The sequence below is a fragment of the Ursus arctos genome, unplaced genomic scaffold (assembly GCF_023065955.2).
Source record: "Ursus arctos isolate Adak ecotype North America unplaced genomic scaffold, UrsArc2.0 scaffold_4, whole genome shotgun sequence".
Classification (NCBI taxonomy): Eukaryota; Metazoa; Chordata; class Mammalia; order Carnivora; family Ursidae; genus Ursus; species Ursus arctos.
The window spans coordinates 16,328,039-16,344,984 of record NW_026623056.1 but is presented as its reverse complement, the minus strand read 5'-3'; the positions used below and the strand labels follow the sequence as shown (position 1 = coordinate 16,344,984).

The 16,946-nt window shown below is 51.5% G+C and overlaps 3 protein-coding genes across 10 annotated transcripts in view; 2 read left to right on the top strand and 1 right to left on the bottom strand.

Moving 5' to 3' along the window:
• PARL (presenilin associated rhomboid like) overlaps positions 1-1,623 on the top strand; it is a 48,541-nt gene extending 46,918 nt beyond the window's left edge. The window contains exon 10 of the mRNA XM_026497675.4: positions 1,294-1,623. Within this exon, the coding sequence (XP_026353460.1) occupies positions 1,294-1,405 (112 nt within the window). The 3' untranslated portion in view covers positions 1,406-1,623. The remainder of the gene's footprint in view (positions 1-1,293) is intronic.
• Positions 1,624-4,975: 3,352 nt separating this feature from the next.
• MAP6D1 (MAP6 domain containing 1) lies at positions 4,976-11,193 on the top strand. The gene is made up of 3 exons (XM_026497696.4): positions 4,976-5,383; positions 9,505-9,622; positions 10,229-11,193. Exons 1-3 carry the CDS (start codon positions 5,007-5,009, stop codon positions 10,307-10,309), a joined length of 576 nt encoding a protein of 191 aa, XP_026353481.1. The 5' UTR covers positions 4,976-5,006; the 3' UTR covers positions 10,310-11,193.
• Positions 11,194-13,958: 2,765 nt separating this feature from the next.
• YEATS2 (YEATS domain containing 2) overlaps positions 13,959-16,946 on the bottom strand; it is a 105,603-nt gene continuing 102,615 nt past the window's right edge. For all 8 annotated transcript variants that reach the window (XM_026497688.4, XM_044383782.3, XM_044383792.3 and 5 more), the window contains one exon: positions 13,959-15,713. In XM_026497688.4, coding sequence (XP_026353473.1) covers positions 15,605-15,713 — 109 coding nt within the window. In that variant the 3' untranslated portion in view covers positions 13,959-15,604. The remainder of the gene's footprint in view (positions 15,714-16,946) is intronic.

Below are 16,946 nucleotides of genomic sequence, written 5' to 3'. Positions count from 1 at the left end.
ATTCAGTGCTTTAAAATAAACATATTCAGAACAAAAACATTGAGGCATTAAACTGATATTCTGATACTAATCTAAGTCATTTAAATAGAGCATTTTTTTCAGTCAGGTGTCTGGGGAGATGCAAAGATTAACACAGTCTAGTCTCTGCCTCAGGCAGCATGAAATCTGTTTGGGCAAACCAGGGCAAAAGTAAAGGTTTCAGTCATAGTAGCTTTCAATAACAGCCATTCCAGATCAACCCCCACCTCCTCCAGGAAGCCTTCCCAGCCTTCCCCAGCCCAGGAGAGGAGGAGGTATGTGCCCCTGAGTTATGCTAAGACTGTGCCTCCCTGGCTTCTGGTCTTGTACCTAGGCCCATGGGCTTCTAAAGGCAGGCCCCGCTCATTGGTCACTCAGCGGTGTGTTCCTCACCTTACAGTAGATGCTCGCTAGATGCTGCAGGGAGGGCACAGCTTTCAGAGTCAGATTTAGGTTCTGGTGTCCTTTCTGGCGAACCCTAGTTGTGCAGCCTGGGCAGGGTAAATTACTAAACTTCTCGGTGCTTCAGCTTCCTCAGCTCATAGCTTCAGGCTGCTTTTAGGCAGTTTTGAATAGCAGAATGGGGATTGGAACTGTATTTTAAAAGATGGGCAGAATTTGGATCAGCAGATGACCCTTTGTGTAGCCAGGTGGAAGCTGATGAGAAGCACTTAAACTACTGAAGCCCATCAGGGTGGCTGGGTGGCTCAGTTGGTTAAACGTCTGCCTTTGGCTTAGGTCCTGAAGCCAGGGTCCTGGGGCTGAGCCCCGGATGCTCAACGGGGAGTCTCCTCCTCCCTCTGCCCCTCCCCCTATTTGTGCTCTATCAAATAAAATCTTTAAAAAAAACCCCAAAAAACCTATTGATGCCATCTTTAGTGACCTTGAATGCTGACATTTCTTTTATGTAGTGGAGACCAGGCTTAGAATCTGACCTTCAGGTGAGTCTTTGACCACTTAGAAGCTGTTAGCCCCTGAGCAGATTGCTTTCCCTGAGACTTGGGTTCCTCGTGTCTTCCTGGGAGCTGGTGTGTGATTGCGGCGGTGCGTCAGCAGTAGTGTGTGCCGCACGTAGCCCATCCCACTTCGGCCTTTTCTGGACTCCATTTAAGGGCGAATCATCGATCTACATCAAATAATCAGCTATTTAATAGTCAAGATAGTAAATGACCATGGCATTCAGTTTTTTAAATATCAACTTGATATCCTCATGGTACTTAACATTTGTATGTCATACTGTTTGAGTTGAACCTGGTTTGTTTTTCTTTTCCCCAGATGGTATATTACTTATGGTCATGAACTCATTTGGAAGAACAGGGAGCCACTAGTGAAAATTTGGCATGAAATGAGGACTAACAGCCCCAAAAAAGGCGGCGGCTCTAAGTAAAACTGGGATTGGACGCTACTGGTGCGTGGGGCCCATGCTGCCCGGAGAGCCCCAGGAACACGTCGGCCCTGGAGTGATGACCACATCTTTGCTCCTGCCTGGAAGACACCCAGCATCTAGCTTCCCAGTATTTTAAACTCTGTCTCCAGTACATGTCTTATTAGAAAGTGAATTATGACAAAGTTGTGAAATAAAGGTTTATATCTCTAGTTTGTAAACAGGGTGTGTGTCCCTTTTGAACAGCACTACTGCTGCCCTGGAATCTTGCTGTTGGTATATTTGACGTAGTTTGAGCCGTGAACTTGGCGGGAGTGCACAGGGAAAGACCTGATTCAGACTCAGAGATGCTTGTTCTTGTACTTCGGCCTTCTTGCATCTCTGCTTACTCACCTACCCCTTTGGTTGGTCAGCAGGTTAAAAAAAAAAAGTTAAGAGTATCTTCTGTCTGGTGTGAACTGAAATAACAGCTGTAGTATTTTCTACATTTTCCCAAGAAAGGTAATGTTTTCTGGCAGTGAGTGGCATATACAACAAGCTATTTTTAGGCTTTGCTTTCTAGATTAAAACTGTAGCTAAATTAAGAGTTAGAAGGAAATATCTTGGATAAATTCACACTTGAATCTGAGCCTAGTTGCATCTTACATTTGAAAACGTACATTCTTTGAATCGAAGCGTCGTACTGGGATAGCAGACAGTGGTCACAGAACAGCTCCCCTGTAGTAGACTTCTCGTTTACCCTCATGATTGACAGTTATTTCAGGAAATGCACGTTGAGAGTTTAGTAGTATTTGTTGAGATCATTTATGGGAGAGTGTTCAGTCTTTGGTGGCCTCAGGAGGTAATACCAGTTCTTGCACCTGGAGAGGAGCGCAGCCATCTGTCTTGGAGGGGGTCGGGCTTTAGGGAAAGGAGGGAGTCGTGCCTACCTCACAGTGCTGAGCTGAATGGCAGCATGTCCCCACGCATGGGAATTGTCTAGGTTTTGACAATTCATATTTTTCCCCCCAGATTGTTCTCTAGTGTGAAATGCCAGTTATTCTTACCAGGCAGAAAGGATTCTATCCTAAACTAATGTCACTTCCAGGAGGTCGGTGTTTTGTTTTTTTAACCTAGCCCTCATTTTGCTGGTAAGGAATTGGGGTGGCTCTGTGTGGGAGCTGCTCAGGGTCACGCTGCTGTGCTGTGACGTTTCTGAACATACTCCGCTAACAGCCCTGTGATCTACAGATGAGGCAAGAAGCATTTCTCAGAGATGGGATGGGAGGCTGAGATCACATGGACATTCCGTATGGAGTCCAAAATGAAACTGATGTCTCACTGTGGGCACACTAGGAACACAGGCCATGAGGACATGTTTTCCTGCTTTGTGATGGTTAGGGAGGGAGCAATTTAGAAGGTCGAGTCCCTGAATCACTGCTCCGCCTGAAACATCCCTCCTGCTGGCGCCTTTGAACAGGCAAGCGCCATTCTCCCCGTGAGAGGCCTTGTGAAGGGCAGAGCCCAGCCCTGGAAGCACGAGCCTTACTGTCTGTAGCTTTGGCGGTTGTCCCTACTCTTTGCCTGCTAGGGTGTTTTCTCACTGTGGCTTCTCTGCTGACACTTGAGCACCCCAAGGCCATGTGTGTCTCTCGGGCTGTGCCTCCTCTATGGGCCTGTTCAGTGCTGTGCCCCAGGAATGCAGCTGTCTCGTCTCACTCCCCCTGCCCTGGCTTCGTGTTCTTCATGAGGATGTCTTCTGAACTCTGGGCCCGTGGACCCTCTCCATCCTCAGTACGTGCATCTATCTACTGCATGCCAGGTACGGTTTCAGGTGCTGGGACCCCACTGTATAGGCACCTCAGATATCACTCCTGGCTTAAGGAGTGATCTCACCAATTGGAAGCCAGAAACTTGGGAGCCATTCTAGATTCCTTTCTCTCTTATTTCTAGAATCCAGTGCCCCTTCCATTCCCCGTGCCGGTGCCTTAGTTCAGCCCCTCGTCTCTAACCTGGACTGTTGAGGCTATTCTCCGGCTGGTCTCTAATTCCTTATGTGTTGTCATACGGCCACAGAGTGCTGAAAACACTATTTTCATTCCCTATTGTCCTCCATGATTAAACTTTTAAATTCAGTATGGCTCCCGAGGCTCTCCGTGATCCAGCCCCCTACCCTGCATTTGAAACCAGCCTGACCAGCCCCACCCCTTCCACTTTATCCAGTTCTGTTGTCGCCTACTACACTAAACCTCCTGGAGTCCCCCAGCATTATTCCAGGCACACAGTAAGTGCTCTTTGTTGCTTAATGACGATAAAAAAGAAGAGCTATCTTTTTTTTTTTTTTTTCTTTTTCCTGCAGGATGGAGTATTGTAGTCACCAAATGTCCCAAGTGGCTAACCCAGGGCCCTGGAGCATGGAGGTCACACAGACAGCTTGCCCAGCCCAGGGAGAGCAGGTGTGTAACCTCCCAGTGTCTTCCCGGTGTGCTCCTCTCCTGCTGCCTCCTGAGCCATGGGCTGACCAGGGCAGCTGTCACTTTGCTATGACGGTTAGCTGAGAGGGGATGGTTTGGGAGAGGAATCTGTATTCTGACTGGTCAGGGCTGCACTGCAGTTTTCTCTAAGATGCAGACTGGAGACCGTTCAAGTATATGCTGGAGATGGAACTCTGGGTAATTAATGCTGTTTCAGTAGTGTGATTAATTAGTCATTGGTCTGCAGTGCACATTGAGGGCATGTGTCAAATACTCAGGAAGTCTTTTGAGTGTGGCCAGGGAGTTGTTTCTGGTGCCCTGTCATGCATTAAACAGACTGACCTTTAGCCTGGAGGATTCCCCAAACTTTGCAATAAAAAAAGAATGCGTGCACAGTAGGGAAGGGAATTTTTATAATACAATGGCCAAAGACTTGTAGGCAGCTTTATAACGCCAAGTCTTCTGTTGCCATGCTTTAAAATGAGGGATTTTGGAACCCAGGGTAAGGTCAGTTGAGGGCTAATGCCACTTCTCAATGAAAACTGAATTGGCTGTTACAAATTTAGCATCGTAAAGGCAAAGAGTGACTCACTGGCTGATTCAAACACGTGTCCTCTGGAAGCATGGCCCCCCGTCTGCCCTGCGATGCCCGCATCGCGGCACCTCCGCTCTGTGCGCGGAGCAGCCTAGCACAAATGCGGCAGCCCCGGCCGCTCTGCGAGCCCCAACACCCTGGCAGCGGCGGACTGCGCCCGCGCCGGCCCAGGACGATCGCGACGGGATCGTTGCCACCTGGCTCTCGCTCTCGGCGAAACCAGGTCCGATTTAGAAAATAGCATTAATGGAACTTTGGATTAAATTATGAAACCTTCACGGTAGACACTAGTGAATGCCTACAGGCGTTTTTGGGCACCCCCGCCCTCGCATACCCACCTCGCCGCCTCTGCGCCCACCGGTCCGCGCTCTTCCGTGGCCCGCGCGTGCCCGGGCCAAGCCGGGCCGTCACCGAGCCCTCCCCCTCCGCGGCCGGCCTCCCCGAGGCCAGGGGGCGGCGCTGCGGCGGCGCGGGGAGGGCCGCGGGGGCGGGGACGCCGGGCGGGGGCGGTGCGGCCCGGAGCGCGGGGACCCGAGCGGCGGGCACCGGGGCCGGCATGGCGTGGCCCTGTATCAGCCGCCTCTGCTGCCTGGCGCGGCGCTGGAACCAGCTGGACCGCTCCGACGTGGCGGTGCCGCTCACCCTGCACGGCTATTCGGACCTCGAGAGCGAGGAGCCGGGCCCAGGCGGCGCCGCTTCCCGCAGGGGCCCGTCCCCTGCAGGCGCCAGGGACCCTGGCCGGGACGTGCCACTCACTCAGTACCAGCGGGACTTCGGCGTGTGGACGGCGCCCGCGGGGCCCAGAGATGCTCCGCAGGGGCGCGGGTCGAGTGCGGGCGGCCGCAGGAACAAGCCCCCGGCAGCCCCTGGCCAGGGTGTCTACGTGCTCCCCATCGGCGACACGGACTCGGCTGCGGTGACCACATCTTACAGGTATGGGGCTTCGGGCAGGGGAGCGCGTCGAGTCCGGATCCCATGGTAGGAGGAAACGGAGGCCGGGAACCGTGAGGACCAGCTTGGTGGGGAGGGAGGAGGCACCTGGAGCCCGCATCCCACACCACTTGGAGAGCTGTAGGCGGCCTCGGAGGTCATCCCCTTTGGTCCCCGGGCGAGGTGTCGCCTTCGCACCTTCGCTGCTCCCTGACCAGCCTCAGAGTGAATGAGCGAGCATCTCTGCTGACAGTGAGCTCACTACCTTGCTCACAGCCCACTCCCCTCTCTCCCTCTCCGGCAGCCCTATCAGAAAGCCCTGCCTTCAACTGAGTTAAAATCTGCTTTAACTTCCACCAGGTGGGCCTAGCCATAGGCAGGGTGCGTGCAGGCCAACTGCCGGAGCTCCCTCTGCCCCCTGCCCCCTGTGGAGGCATTGGTGGTGAGGACCAAACAGGGCTCCCGGTAGGTGGCCCCCTAGGGATCTCACTGAGTGACTGAGATCTATGGGTCCACCCTGCCCCCACCTTAGCTCTGCCCCTGGACAACTGAGGGCTTTCTTCTTTCTCCTATTACAAAAGTAATATAAACTCACCGTAGAAAAACTGGCAATTACAGAAATTACAACAAATTAATTCCTGTAACCCCATCCAAACTGGTAGTGATTTCTAATCCTTAACCTTTGAGTTCATACCCATTTGTAATTCTTATAGGTTTAGATTCTGTTCACATTTTTCCATCAATTTTGGATTTCTTAATGTTACTAGGTATTTTTTTTACAACACGAATTTTAGTAGATGTGCAGTGTTTTATCCTAGGGATATATACATTTGTCCATATTTTAATATATATGTCCAATTATTAATCTGTCCACATTGAATATTTAGGATCTAATTAGGGACCATTAAAAACATTTCTTTTGATCCAGTACTTCATGTCCAGGAGTTTTCCTTGCAAGTATTCGTGAATGTGGGGTGGGAGCTAAGGAATAGAAGGTATGTTACAACCCTGTACTGCAGACGGTGGAGCCAGCCCTACCGCCTGCCGATGGAGCTGGTTAATTATAGCTCTGCCCCAGGATGGGCTCCTGGCAGGCCTAGCGTGTGCTGACAGCAGAAGGGCTGGAGAATGGTGGATGGGTACGTGTCAAGAAAACAAAATGTGTAACAGTGTGTCTGCTATTTGTGTTTTTAAAAGGGGTATTGATATACACGTTTCTTTTTTTTCTTTTTTTTTTTTTTTTTAAAGATTTTTTTTATTATTTATTTATGTGACAGAGAGACAGCCAGAGAGAGAGGGAACACAGCAGGGGGAGTGGGAGAGGAAGAAGCAGGCTCACAGCAGAGGAGCCCGATGTGGGACTCGATCCCGGTACGCCAGGATCACGCCCTGAGCCGAAGGCAGACGCTTTAACGACTGCGCTACCCAGGCGCCCCGATATACACGTTTCTGCTCAAATAAGCATAGGTTATCCCTGGAGGGATGTGTGGAAACACAGGAACCTTGGGGGAGAGAAGTGGGGGGAGGAAGGGATGCTGCTGGGGGTGGAAGGGCACTGACTTCTCACCCTCTTAAGAACTGTTTTTGTTTTTTTTTTTTTTAACTTGTACACGTGTTACCTTTAAAAAACCATTTTTAGAGAGAAAAAAATTTCTGTGATGAGCATCCTTAAAGCTAGCTGTCTTTGCTCATATCAATTTCTTTAGAAATTACGACCTGTGGAATTAAAGGAGCAAAAAGGTGTTAACTTTCCCCCTCAGTTTTATTATTTTTAAAATCAATTGTATTAAGGTAGAATTTCCATAGAGTAATTATCAAGACGTGTAGAAGGTTCTGTCTCCCCAGGGGTTCCTTCATGGGCATGCAGTTTGTCAGGAACCTGATGGATGGGTCTCGTGCTCACTGATGCGTACTCGAGCTGAGCTGCTAAAATGCACAGGGGAACGTTGGGGGCAGGGCCAACACTGAGCCCAGCTCAGGCCCTCGCCAGGCTGTGGAGGGTTCGGACTGCTGTGTGCTGGTGGTGAGCCAGCTGGAGGGGCCTGAATGGTGAGAGGTGTGCAAGGCCTGAGGGCCTGGGTGTGCAGCACCTTCAAATGACTGATGTCCCAGGCCAGGAACAGGACCAGGGCAGAGCTGGTGGGGAGCTAGCTTCAGCTCAGGGAAGGAAGAGCTTTCTAAAATTCCAATGGACTGATGATGGAGTGAGTGGCCTCGGGGTGCTGAGCTCCTCCTCATTGGTAATATTCAAGCAAAGGCGGGGCTCTTAGAAGCGGCCTCTCACTTGTGTTGAGCAGATGGTGGGTTTGAACGTCTTGCTGGGTCCTCCCAGCTCCAGTGATATCAAAGTTTCAAGTTGTTATTCTCTGCTTAACAAGTACCAAAAACCAGGCTCAGAATTTCCCATAGATCATCTCCCCAAGACCGCACTTCCTAAGATGCTGCCGCTCTGAATCCCTTCGTTTCTTGAGCTGTGGCCTGTGGTGGTGGAAAGCTACTGCCAGGAGTTGGAACTCACTGGAGCTCTCGTTTCCTGGGGTATAAACTTGGCAAGTCACTTGACCTCTCTGACCCTTTCCTCATCTGTAAAACAGAAATAGCCAGAGCTTGACTCCTGGGTCCCCATACCCCCAACTCTGGCCTAGACCCAGGACCACTGCTGAACTTGGCTCAGAGCCATAAATCTGCCCTCCTCCTCTCCCCAGCAGGCAGCGGGTCCTGCTGATTCTAGGTCTGAGGTCCCTTCTCTGTCCCCACGACAGCTTCCCTCACTGGTCTCTGGCACCAGCCCTGCCCCAGGAACAGCCAGGGGGCATTGCTCTAGTTCCTGGCTCTGGTCGTTTTCTGTGCTGGGACCCCTGCAGCCACCCTGGGGTGACAGGCTTGGGCTGCCAGGCACAAGGCTCAACTCAGTTTGGGGACAGAAGGGCACACCCAGGGGAGGACCTGCTTCCCCAGGAGAAACAGAATGGCAGATGGCTTGGGCAGCTGGTCTTTGGAACCTTGCAGCTTCAGAAGCAAAAGTGAGCTGATAGGGCCCTGGCCCAGCTTGCCTCCTGGCACCCCTGAGTGCCAACCACGGACAGACACAGCTGCTCCCTACACGAGAGGCTGGCCCAGGGGTGCCCAGCTGTGCTGCTGCCGAGGAGAAAAGGCAGCTTTGTTGACTTCTGGGCCTGAAACCGAGCCAGGGCCGTGGGTGGGATGGACAAGAATGGATCCAGCCCACATGTGGGTGCTGCCCCTGGCCAGCTGGACCCTTTCTACAGAACACTGCCTTGGCCAGGTGCTCGTATGGACACAGCAGGTCTCTGCCTTCCTGAGCGCACTAGCATGGGAGTTGATAGAATTAAAATAGGTCTTTTTTTGTGCAGAGGAATTGAGGAAGTAGATCTTTGTCAAAAAATGTACTCTGAGGGGCACCTGGGTGGCTTAGTTAAGTGTCCAGCTCTTGATTGCAGCTCAGGTCATGATCTCAGGGTGGGGAGACCGGGCCCTGTCCAGCGGGGAGTTCAGCCGGGAGTCGGCTTGAGATTCTCCCTCTGCCCCTTCCGTCTCTAAAAAAAGTACTCCAAGAACACGGAGCTGACTTGTGCCAGCCTTGTCACTTCTGTCTGGGGAGCCAGCCCCGCCCGCCAGCCCCGGCCCCTTCCGCATCCTGTGTGCACGGTGCCCTGCAGAAGCCGGACCAGCCTGTGGGTGGTTAGACAGTCGCTAATAAGACCGGTTATTAAAAAGTAAACCTAATACTGAACCGTATTTTTCCTTCTCAGTTGTAACCAGGTACAGACCTTTGCTGTCCTGGGCACTAGGCCAGCACCTCCTGTGGAGGTAAGGGCCACCATGACCTGGGCTGGAGTTGACCGACCTGCACTGGTTCTGGGTGTCTCGGGCCCCCCTAAAGTGGCCTGGAGGCAAAAGAGGGAGCATTGAAGGAAGGGCTGGGACTTGGTTTCCAATGCCCAGCACATACCAGGTGCTCGCGCCTGGACCCAGAGCAGGATTTTAGCAGTGGGGACTGGCCAGGACATTCCGAGAAGCACGGGACAGTGGCGGTGGCCCCTAGAGTCAGGAGGAGTGAGGACTGACCCTGAGCCAGGTGGCGACCGTATTCTGTATTCCAGACAGGAGTTCCAGGCCTGGACTGGAGTGAAGCCGCCAAGACCCACAAAGGCAAGACCCGCCACAGTCATCACAACCCGCAGCTCTGGATGGGACAGCAGCCCTGGGGGCAGCTTCCAGGTCAGACTGGAACGGGTGTGGCAGGGCCAGGGGCTGGGCTCCCCGCTGCAGACGGTGCGGGAACAGAGGCCCTTTTTCCAGGTTAGGGACTAGGATTTGGATTTTGATGGTGCAAAGTGGCATTAAGGCCAAGGACAGTAGCGTCTGAGCACCCAGTCCTCCCTCAGCAGAGAGCCAGAGTGATCCTTTGTTCCTGGCAGGTGGGTATCTCCCTAATGCCAGCTTTCTGGCCAGCAGGGTGTCCCTTTTCCTCCTAAATCCCAATCTTACCCTTGACCGTTAAGCACTAATGATGAGCCTTCCACGCCCTTGGCATTCATGTCAGAGAGAAGATGCAAGAGAGGTTGGGACTGTTCAGCTTCTTGATTCCACCCAAAGGAGACTTCAGGGAGAACGGAAGGTCCAGGTGCCATATGTGACACTATTGTGGTGACCCTGTCCCCTGCATGTTTCCCCCACAGACCCTTCAGGTCAGCAGTCCCAACTCTTGGAGGACAAAGAGGACAGGAGGCAGGAATTTTCTTCCTGGAGGTGGGGGTGGGAGGTGGTGGGGAGGGAAAGTTGGGGGAAAGACACACTGATATGGAGCCACATTTCATTTTTCAGGCCCCTGAGGGGAGGAAGAAGTTCACCCCTAACCCATCAGCCATCTTTCAGGCTTCAGCTCCCCGGATCCTCAATGTGTGACTGGCCACAGCGGAAATCAGAACCACTGCCGCCAAGATGGGGCTCTCCTCAGCCGCTCGGGGACTGGGGTGAGATCTTGGGACTGGCCCTCTGCTGTCTGAGGGGAAGGGCCCGTCTCTCTTGCTGAGGGCACCGCCCGGGCTGTGGGCCTGGCGCAGACCAGAGGCGCAGACGGACATGGCACCACCCAGCTCGGCTTTGGCCTCAACCATCCTCCTGTCCCTCCACAAGTGTACAGAAGGCTTCAGATCTTTTTTTAATTGCCTCTTTTGGCCACCCTTCAGTTTTTAAATCTGAAGCACTTAAGGATCAATTCTGTTGTAAACTGAATTGGTCTGTGCAGGCTGAGGAATATGGACGTAACACGTGCTTGAAAGAACCAGGAATGTCCGCTTGGTTGTTTTCCAGGCTGCATGAGGACGTCGTAACCTACGGTAACCCAAGGGAGCTCCTTGGAGATGCCTACAAACGGCCCCACGCGTTCGGGTTGAAGAAATCTTGGGTTATCACCTGCACGTGACTCATGGTGATGCTGAGTAACTAGGATGTCATTTCCAAAAGCAACAGAGTATCTCAATCATAGGGTTTCAATTTTCAAAGATATAATGTAGGGCCCAGATGACCCTTATATTTTAACAAAAGGCTTCTTGTGAGGAGTGAAGTAATGAATGACATTGACCTTATAGGTTTCTGAGCCCCACATTTTATTACTAATTCCAGTTTTTTCCCTTACAGTTGACGACTAGAAGGGAACACCATACACACTGGCAAAGAACTGGGAGCTTTTTTGGGACGAAGTGGCATTAGCCTCATTCCCTGAAAGACTTTAACACGTTATCTACACCTAGATGACTCCCACCCTGCTCTCTCACTTACAGTTGGGGGAGTGCACTGTGAGGCGGCAGCTGTCGGCTTTGGAAAGCTGCCTCCTTTGCCGGTAAGTCCCAGCCCACGTGCCACACGGAGGGAGCCTGGCCCAGTTTGCACAGCCGGCGGTCAGACATTTGAAGGAGTTTCTGTCCCCTCTTAGAGATGAGAGGCATGGGCTCAGGGCAGTTTTTGGTAGGGAAACTCAAGGATTTCCCTTTGGATCTTCCTCCCTTTCCAGCCCTCACGCACGGCATCTGGCGAACATTTCCTGAAGTCGCAGGCGCCGGCACCCCCGTTCCCCAGCCCTTCAGACTGGCGGCACTGGGCCCTCGGAGGGGCTGGCTCTGGCTGGCACCGCCTTCCTCTTAGTGCAGCAAAGGAAATGCTCTGAATCATTATAAAGGCAGAACCAAAACCATATGCTTACACAAAGGATTCTATTATTTCAGACTTCATTGGCATATTAGATGTTTCTAAGAGGAGAGAGTGCTGCTGTGCACTCTGGGAAATGAACAGATTAACTGTATAATCTCGGATTTTACTAAAATGCAAAAGTGCACTGTTACAGTTCCTTGTTAGCTTATTTCTTTAATTATGAACCTGGAGCGCCTTCTCATTCATCTTTATCCTCCTCTTGGGCTTTGGCGGATCATGGCTCTTACTGGCTGCCCCTTGGAGGCTGACCAATCCTAAGGTCTCTCTCTTTGGACTGCCAGCCACAGTGGTGTCGTTCGCAGTGTTCACAGGACACACCATCCTCCCTTCTTTCATGTGCACCGCCCCTCCGAGTCTAGGGTGAAAAGACCATCTCTGAAGCTAGTCTGGGGCTCAGATCCTGGCTTCTGACTTCTCTCCTCACTAGCTGTGAGCAGTTTCAGCTTCCGCTTATCTGCGGAGTAAGAACACCCCCACCTTGCTAAGACAGTTCCTGTTTATAGGCAGGGTGCTTATTAGAACAGTGAATGGCCCACAAAGCACAGACGTGACAATTGTCCTTTCCTGCCCAGGCCCCCCTCCTCCTTCCCCAGGGGGCTGGCTCTATTCTCCTTTGCAGCTTTGGCCCATCTGATGCCACTGACACAACAGCCCCTTTCCCTAGAGCCTGCCTGTGTCACCCTTCTCTCCCCCAGAGGCTGCAGACCAGACCGAAAGGCTGACCTCACCCAGCTACCACAGGCCTCCCTTTCCTGGCAGCCTTGGCCCTGCAGCAGCGGGAGCGCCCCTGCCTCACCCGGCCTGCCTCTGAAGGTGGACTGCATGCCCAAGGACCTTTTTGGAAGGCACCAGAGCAGACAGCTTTCCATAAAACCCCCAACTCAATAATCCTCTCTTCCAGGCTTCATTATTAGGAGACCGGGGTTCTGAAGAAGGAACTTCCTCCTGCCCACTCTAGGTCGTAGGGAGGCGTAACATCATGTTACTGGAGTGGCCTTCCAAAGCAATGACACAATAGTCTCAAGCGTGTGGTACCAACCCACATGTCACACACACATGTAAAAGAGAGGAAAATGCAGTGGAATACTAATGGTTATCTTTGGGAAGGGGAATTATGGGTAACTTTAAATTTTTTACACCTTACTATATTTGCTAAAGTTTCTATGTAATAAGCATTTTTGTATTAATTCTGTAAAGAGTAATGTTTTTAAAAATAAAAAGTTCAATCTGTTAGCTAATTTCAGCCAGAAGCAAGCGTTTCAGTATCAGTGATTCCATGACCAGTGTTAGCACTGCCAGCAGCCGCCTTGAGGATGCACCGTGAGGCCCGAGCAGAGGGACGCCCCCGAAGACCCAAGTCACTGAGACCAAGGTCCTGCCTCTGTGCTCCATGGTGCTTCAAAACTCAGAAAACCCAGTCAAATGGGAATACTTTCACTCATACCTGTACTAACACCAGGGTTTTAGGTCAAACTCCAAAAAGCAGCTTTTGAAAAACCTTGACCCTGTAGGCCACCCCGGGCAGACGGGGGAACCTCCCCTTTAGGGGGGTCAAGTCGGCCAGCCCTGTTCACACAGGCTTCCGTCAGTAAGAGGGAGTCCCCAGCTGAGAGCCTGCCTGGGTCCTGAACCTCTGTCCTGTGGCACCGTCAAAACTGTGGCTGAGATCAACATTCAGGAAAGGAGCCTAAGCAATGCCCCTATTCTCCTTCCTCCGGACACTCAGTTCCCTGAAGGTTGATGCAAAGTCTGGTCCGAAGAAAGCTACGGACTTGGACTCTCTCACAATGCCTCTTCCCTGCAGAACTTCCTGCCTTTGAAGAACCAAAGCTTTCAAAGCCCTTAGTCTTGTTAAGGGTAGATGTAAAAAGTGGTCCTTTCTGAAATGTTTCTGCATCTTCGGTTATTTTTATTTTTTTAGCCATTCTGCTAGCAGATGGTCACAGCAGGACTGTGTCACAGGAGTAATTTCTTCCAGAACTCAGCAGAGACCAATTCCAGCTTTCCGGACAGATCAGCGTGCTGCTTTGTAAGACAAGAGGCGCGGTTTCCCTCCTTGCCTTGGCTTGGAGGAGGCTCAGAGCTCCATTAGCCAGTTTGCCTTTGCCCCAAGCTGTCAGAAATCCTTATTTCCGGGGTCAACGTGCATCTTCCAAATTTTTTTTTCAGACTTTTATGTAACTGTAATCCTTTATCTTGCATAGCTGTAAATTCTTTTTGGGAAGAAGTGGCAGAATTAATGTAAACACACAAATACCTAGACCTCTGCCCCCCATCCCAGCTACTTTGGACCTAACGGAAGAAGCTTCCAAAGCATAGTGCTTTGAACTCAGAAAAACCCATCGCAAATACTAAAAGATTTATTGTAGACTTTTGTTACACAATTATGTTACACGTTATGGTACAAATACATCTGAAACATTAACACATGGGAACTGTTAAATGATTTAATATTTCTTTTGCAAAAAGATAATTACTTTAGGCTTTCATACCTGTAATCAATCAATCTGTTCTCGTTTGGATCGATCCTTCACCCTGTAGATGTGTCGCAGTCCACCGCTGAATAAACCGATGCACTTGCCCACGAACCTCGCTTGCAGTAGTTAATGGATGGAATAGCTGAGCTTTTATGTACTATTTTTTTTTACTAAGCCTGGGCATGCCCGATGCCTTACCCAACAGATCTCCCGGTGCATCTGCAACCCTCAGATGCTGAATAAAGGAGGGGAGAGCTCTTAGTCACCTCCCTGCCTTCTGTTCCTGACCCAAATGTCTACAGAACTCACGAAAATGTCAATTATGTTGATTGGGTAAGTCTGATTTACAGGCTTCAAATTTCTTTTGAGCAGATTCCTGACAATAAATTCTCTCCTTTCCTTCGACACAGACTATGTTAGGAAGATTAGGACAGAGTATCTGTAACGGAACTGGGCATCACGCAGGGCCTTGCGGACCTTCCTCCTCTGTTCACTTCTCCCACCGAGAGGGCTCCGCATCTGGGCACAACCTATTCTCACTGCTTCTGAGCACTGACATTCCTGTCTCGTGGCTTCGGCAGTCATTTCTCTATCTTTAAGGCACTCACAGTGTTTCCTTGAAACGCTTTTCTTTGGAAAAGCCGAGTAGAAAAGGACAGGACGCTAACTCCACTGACAGGACTTACCATCCCAGGAGGACTGGCCCAGGGGCTGCTCCCCACTGGCCACTCAACACAGGGTGACCCGCATACCCCGCGAACGCTGCGGATCCAGCTCTCTGTCCGGCACACACAAAGCTGGCCCGAGTCGGCCAGGTGCTGGGATTCGCGGGTGTCTACCATTGCCACGTGAAGAGCTGCTTGGTTACAGTCACATCTTTCCCGGACCTGTGCTGGGATCTGCCTATCCCTTGATGATGCCCCGACCTCGGCTGTAGTAGTGTTCCTGTGCTCCATGAAGAAACACTTCCGCGCGGCGTGCGGGCTCCCAGGCTCTTCGGACTCGTGCAGCGCGTGACGGCTTCCTAGAGCTGACCGCGGCCACCCGTGGCATGTGGACACGCAGCCGGGCTCCAGACGTCACCAGGGTAACTGCTAGAGCCTCCTGTAACCCCCGAATGGGTGAACCGCCTTCATGCCAGACTTACTTTCTGCCTCGTGGGGGGAGACTCAAGCCCAAGGTGCCCCCTGACACCCAGAGGCGAAGGACCTGCTACATACACGTGGCCGGGCCCAGCTCGGAGGCTCCCCCGGAGCCTTTCCAGAGAGCGAGCGAACGCGAGCTGACAGAGCGCACATCCACTCGCGGCTTCACTCTGGACTCAGAGACTTCTGTCCTAAAGGGATCTGATTTGGGACCGAACACTCTGGTGTTACGCTGACGTAGTTGGAGGCAGTGGTTTGGAAGCCATCATATTCCGAGCCTCATAGAAAATAACCTCCTTCCCCAAAGAGAAGAGTCGTCACAGTTCGAAGTTTCGGATACGTCTTTTCTAGGGGCATCTTCATCCCATTCACTGATCTTCATTCAATATCCCCATGTGTTTATTTGTGAGAAAGTCCAGAAAAGGAATGTTGCAAATGGCCTGGTGAATGTTACTCACGGTAATTTCTTTGGGAATCCTGTCCAAAAACAAAGCATATTAGGTGCAATTTTCTCAAGAATTCAATAATTTAATCCATTTATCAAAAGGCCCCCCCCCCCCAGGCCTCCTGGAAGGGGACAGAGCTGAGGCCCACTTTAGGGCCACCTGGCATGGGGGTGGCAGGTGCACGCGCTTGCTCGCTCTCCTTTCCCATTCACTTCTTTAGTTTTGGTAAGACTGGCCTGCCCCCTTCACAGGCAGCCCTACTTAGGGCCCAGATCTGACTTCCCAGACACAGACATGAGATGGATTTCAAGAACCTGGTTGAACAATGAAGAAAAAAGCCTTTGAGGATTGAGAAAAGAGGAAGAAAGTGGACAGCAACACAGAATGATGTTTTCGTCAGTCAGTCTTGGCAGACTGAGCGCTGAGTCAAAGGGCTACAGAACTGCAGGACCGTGTTTCTGTCTGTCGGGGAGTCAGGCTACAGAGCCGTGCGGGCCAGTGCGATAATGTTCTTACCGAGAGCTCCCCAGCTACTCCACCGCCACAGCTGAGGAGATGGAGGTGATCAGGGGCCACAGAAGGCACGCAGCCCACTCTTGGGTTTTAGGCGGGACAAGGAACATTCCTGGAACTCCTGTTTCTCCTGCCTTCTTTCTTAAAGATTTCTTCGACACTACCTGATGTATTCTAATCCTGTGAAGTCTGACCTAACAGTCCTCTGATGTAGGCCTCTTTATGTCCTCAGACGCTTTCGATAGTTTTACGAACTTAGGCTTTAAGTATACTGGGATAAAATACTTGTTTCCTTTGAAAGGAATGCCAGGATGTGGAACAAAGAAAGGCCTGTTTGCCATGCTCTGGGGCCTAGGAAAAAGGCAAAACTCAGTGTCCCGGTCAGTGATAATTAGGGAGGCAGCAAAGCAGTGGGGAACGGCGGGGGTTTAGAGCCAATGAGGTCTATCACCCAAGTGCTGGGAAAGCCAGGTAACGTGAACTTTCAGAGCCCAGTTTCCTGACTTCTAAGAAGGTGGGTAGAGGGACACCTGGGTGGCTCAGTCAGTTAAACACCTGCCTTCGGCTCAGGTCATGACCCTGAGGTCCTGGGACCGAGTCCCACATCGGGCTCCTTGCTCCGCGGGGAGTCTGCTTCTCTGTCTGCCTGCCGCTCCCCCTGCTGTGCTGTCTCTCTGACAAATAAATAAAATCTAAAAAAAAGGGGGGGGGTAGAATTCTCCAACGAAAAACGAATCAGTTAATGTACACA

Excerpts from the sequence above, each read along its gene's own strand:
- MAP6D1 (XM_026497696.4), top strand. The coding sequence starts at position 5,007 with ATGGCGTGGCCCTGTATCAGCCGCCTCTGCTGCCTGGCGCGGCGCTGG. Across the intron at positions 5,384-9,504 it reads GCGGTGACCACATCTTACAG|ACAGGAGTTCCAGGCCTGGA; the intron begins GTATGGGGCTTC and ends TCTGTATTCCAG. Across the intron at positions 9,623-10,228 it reads GCCCTGGGGGCAGCTTCCAG|GCCCCTGAGGGGAGGAAGAA; the intron begins GTCAGACTGGAA and ends TTCATTTTTCAG.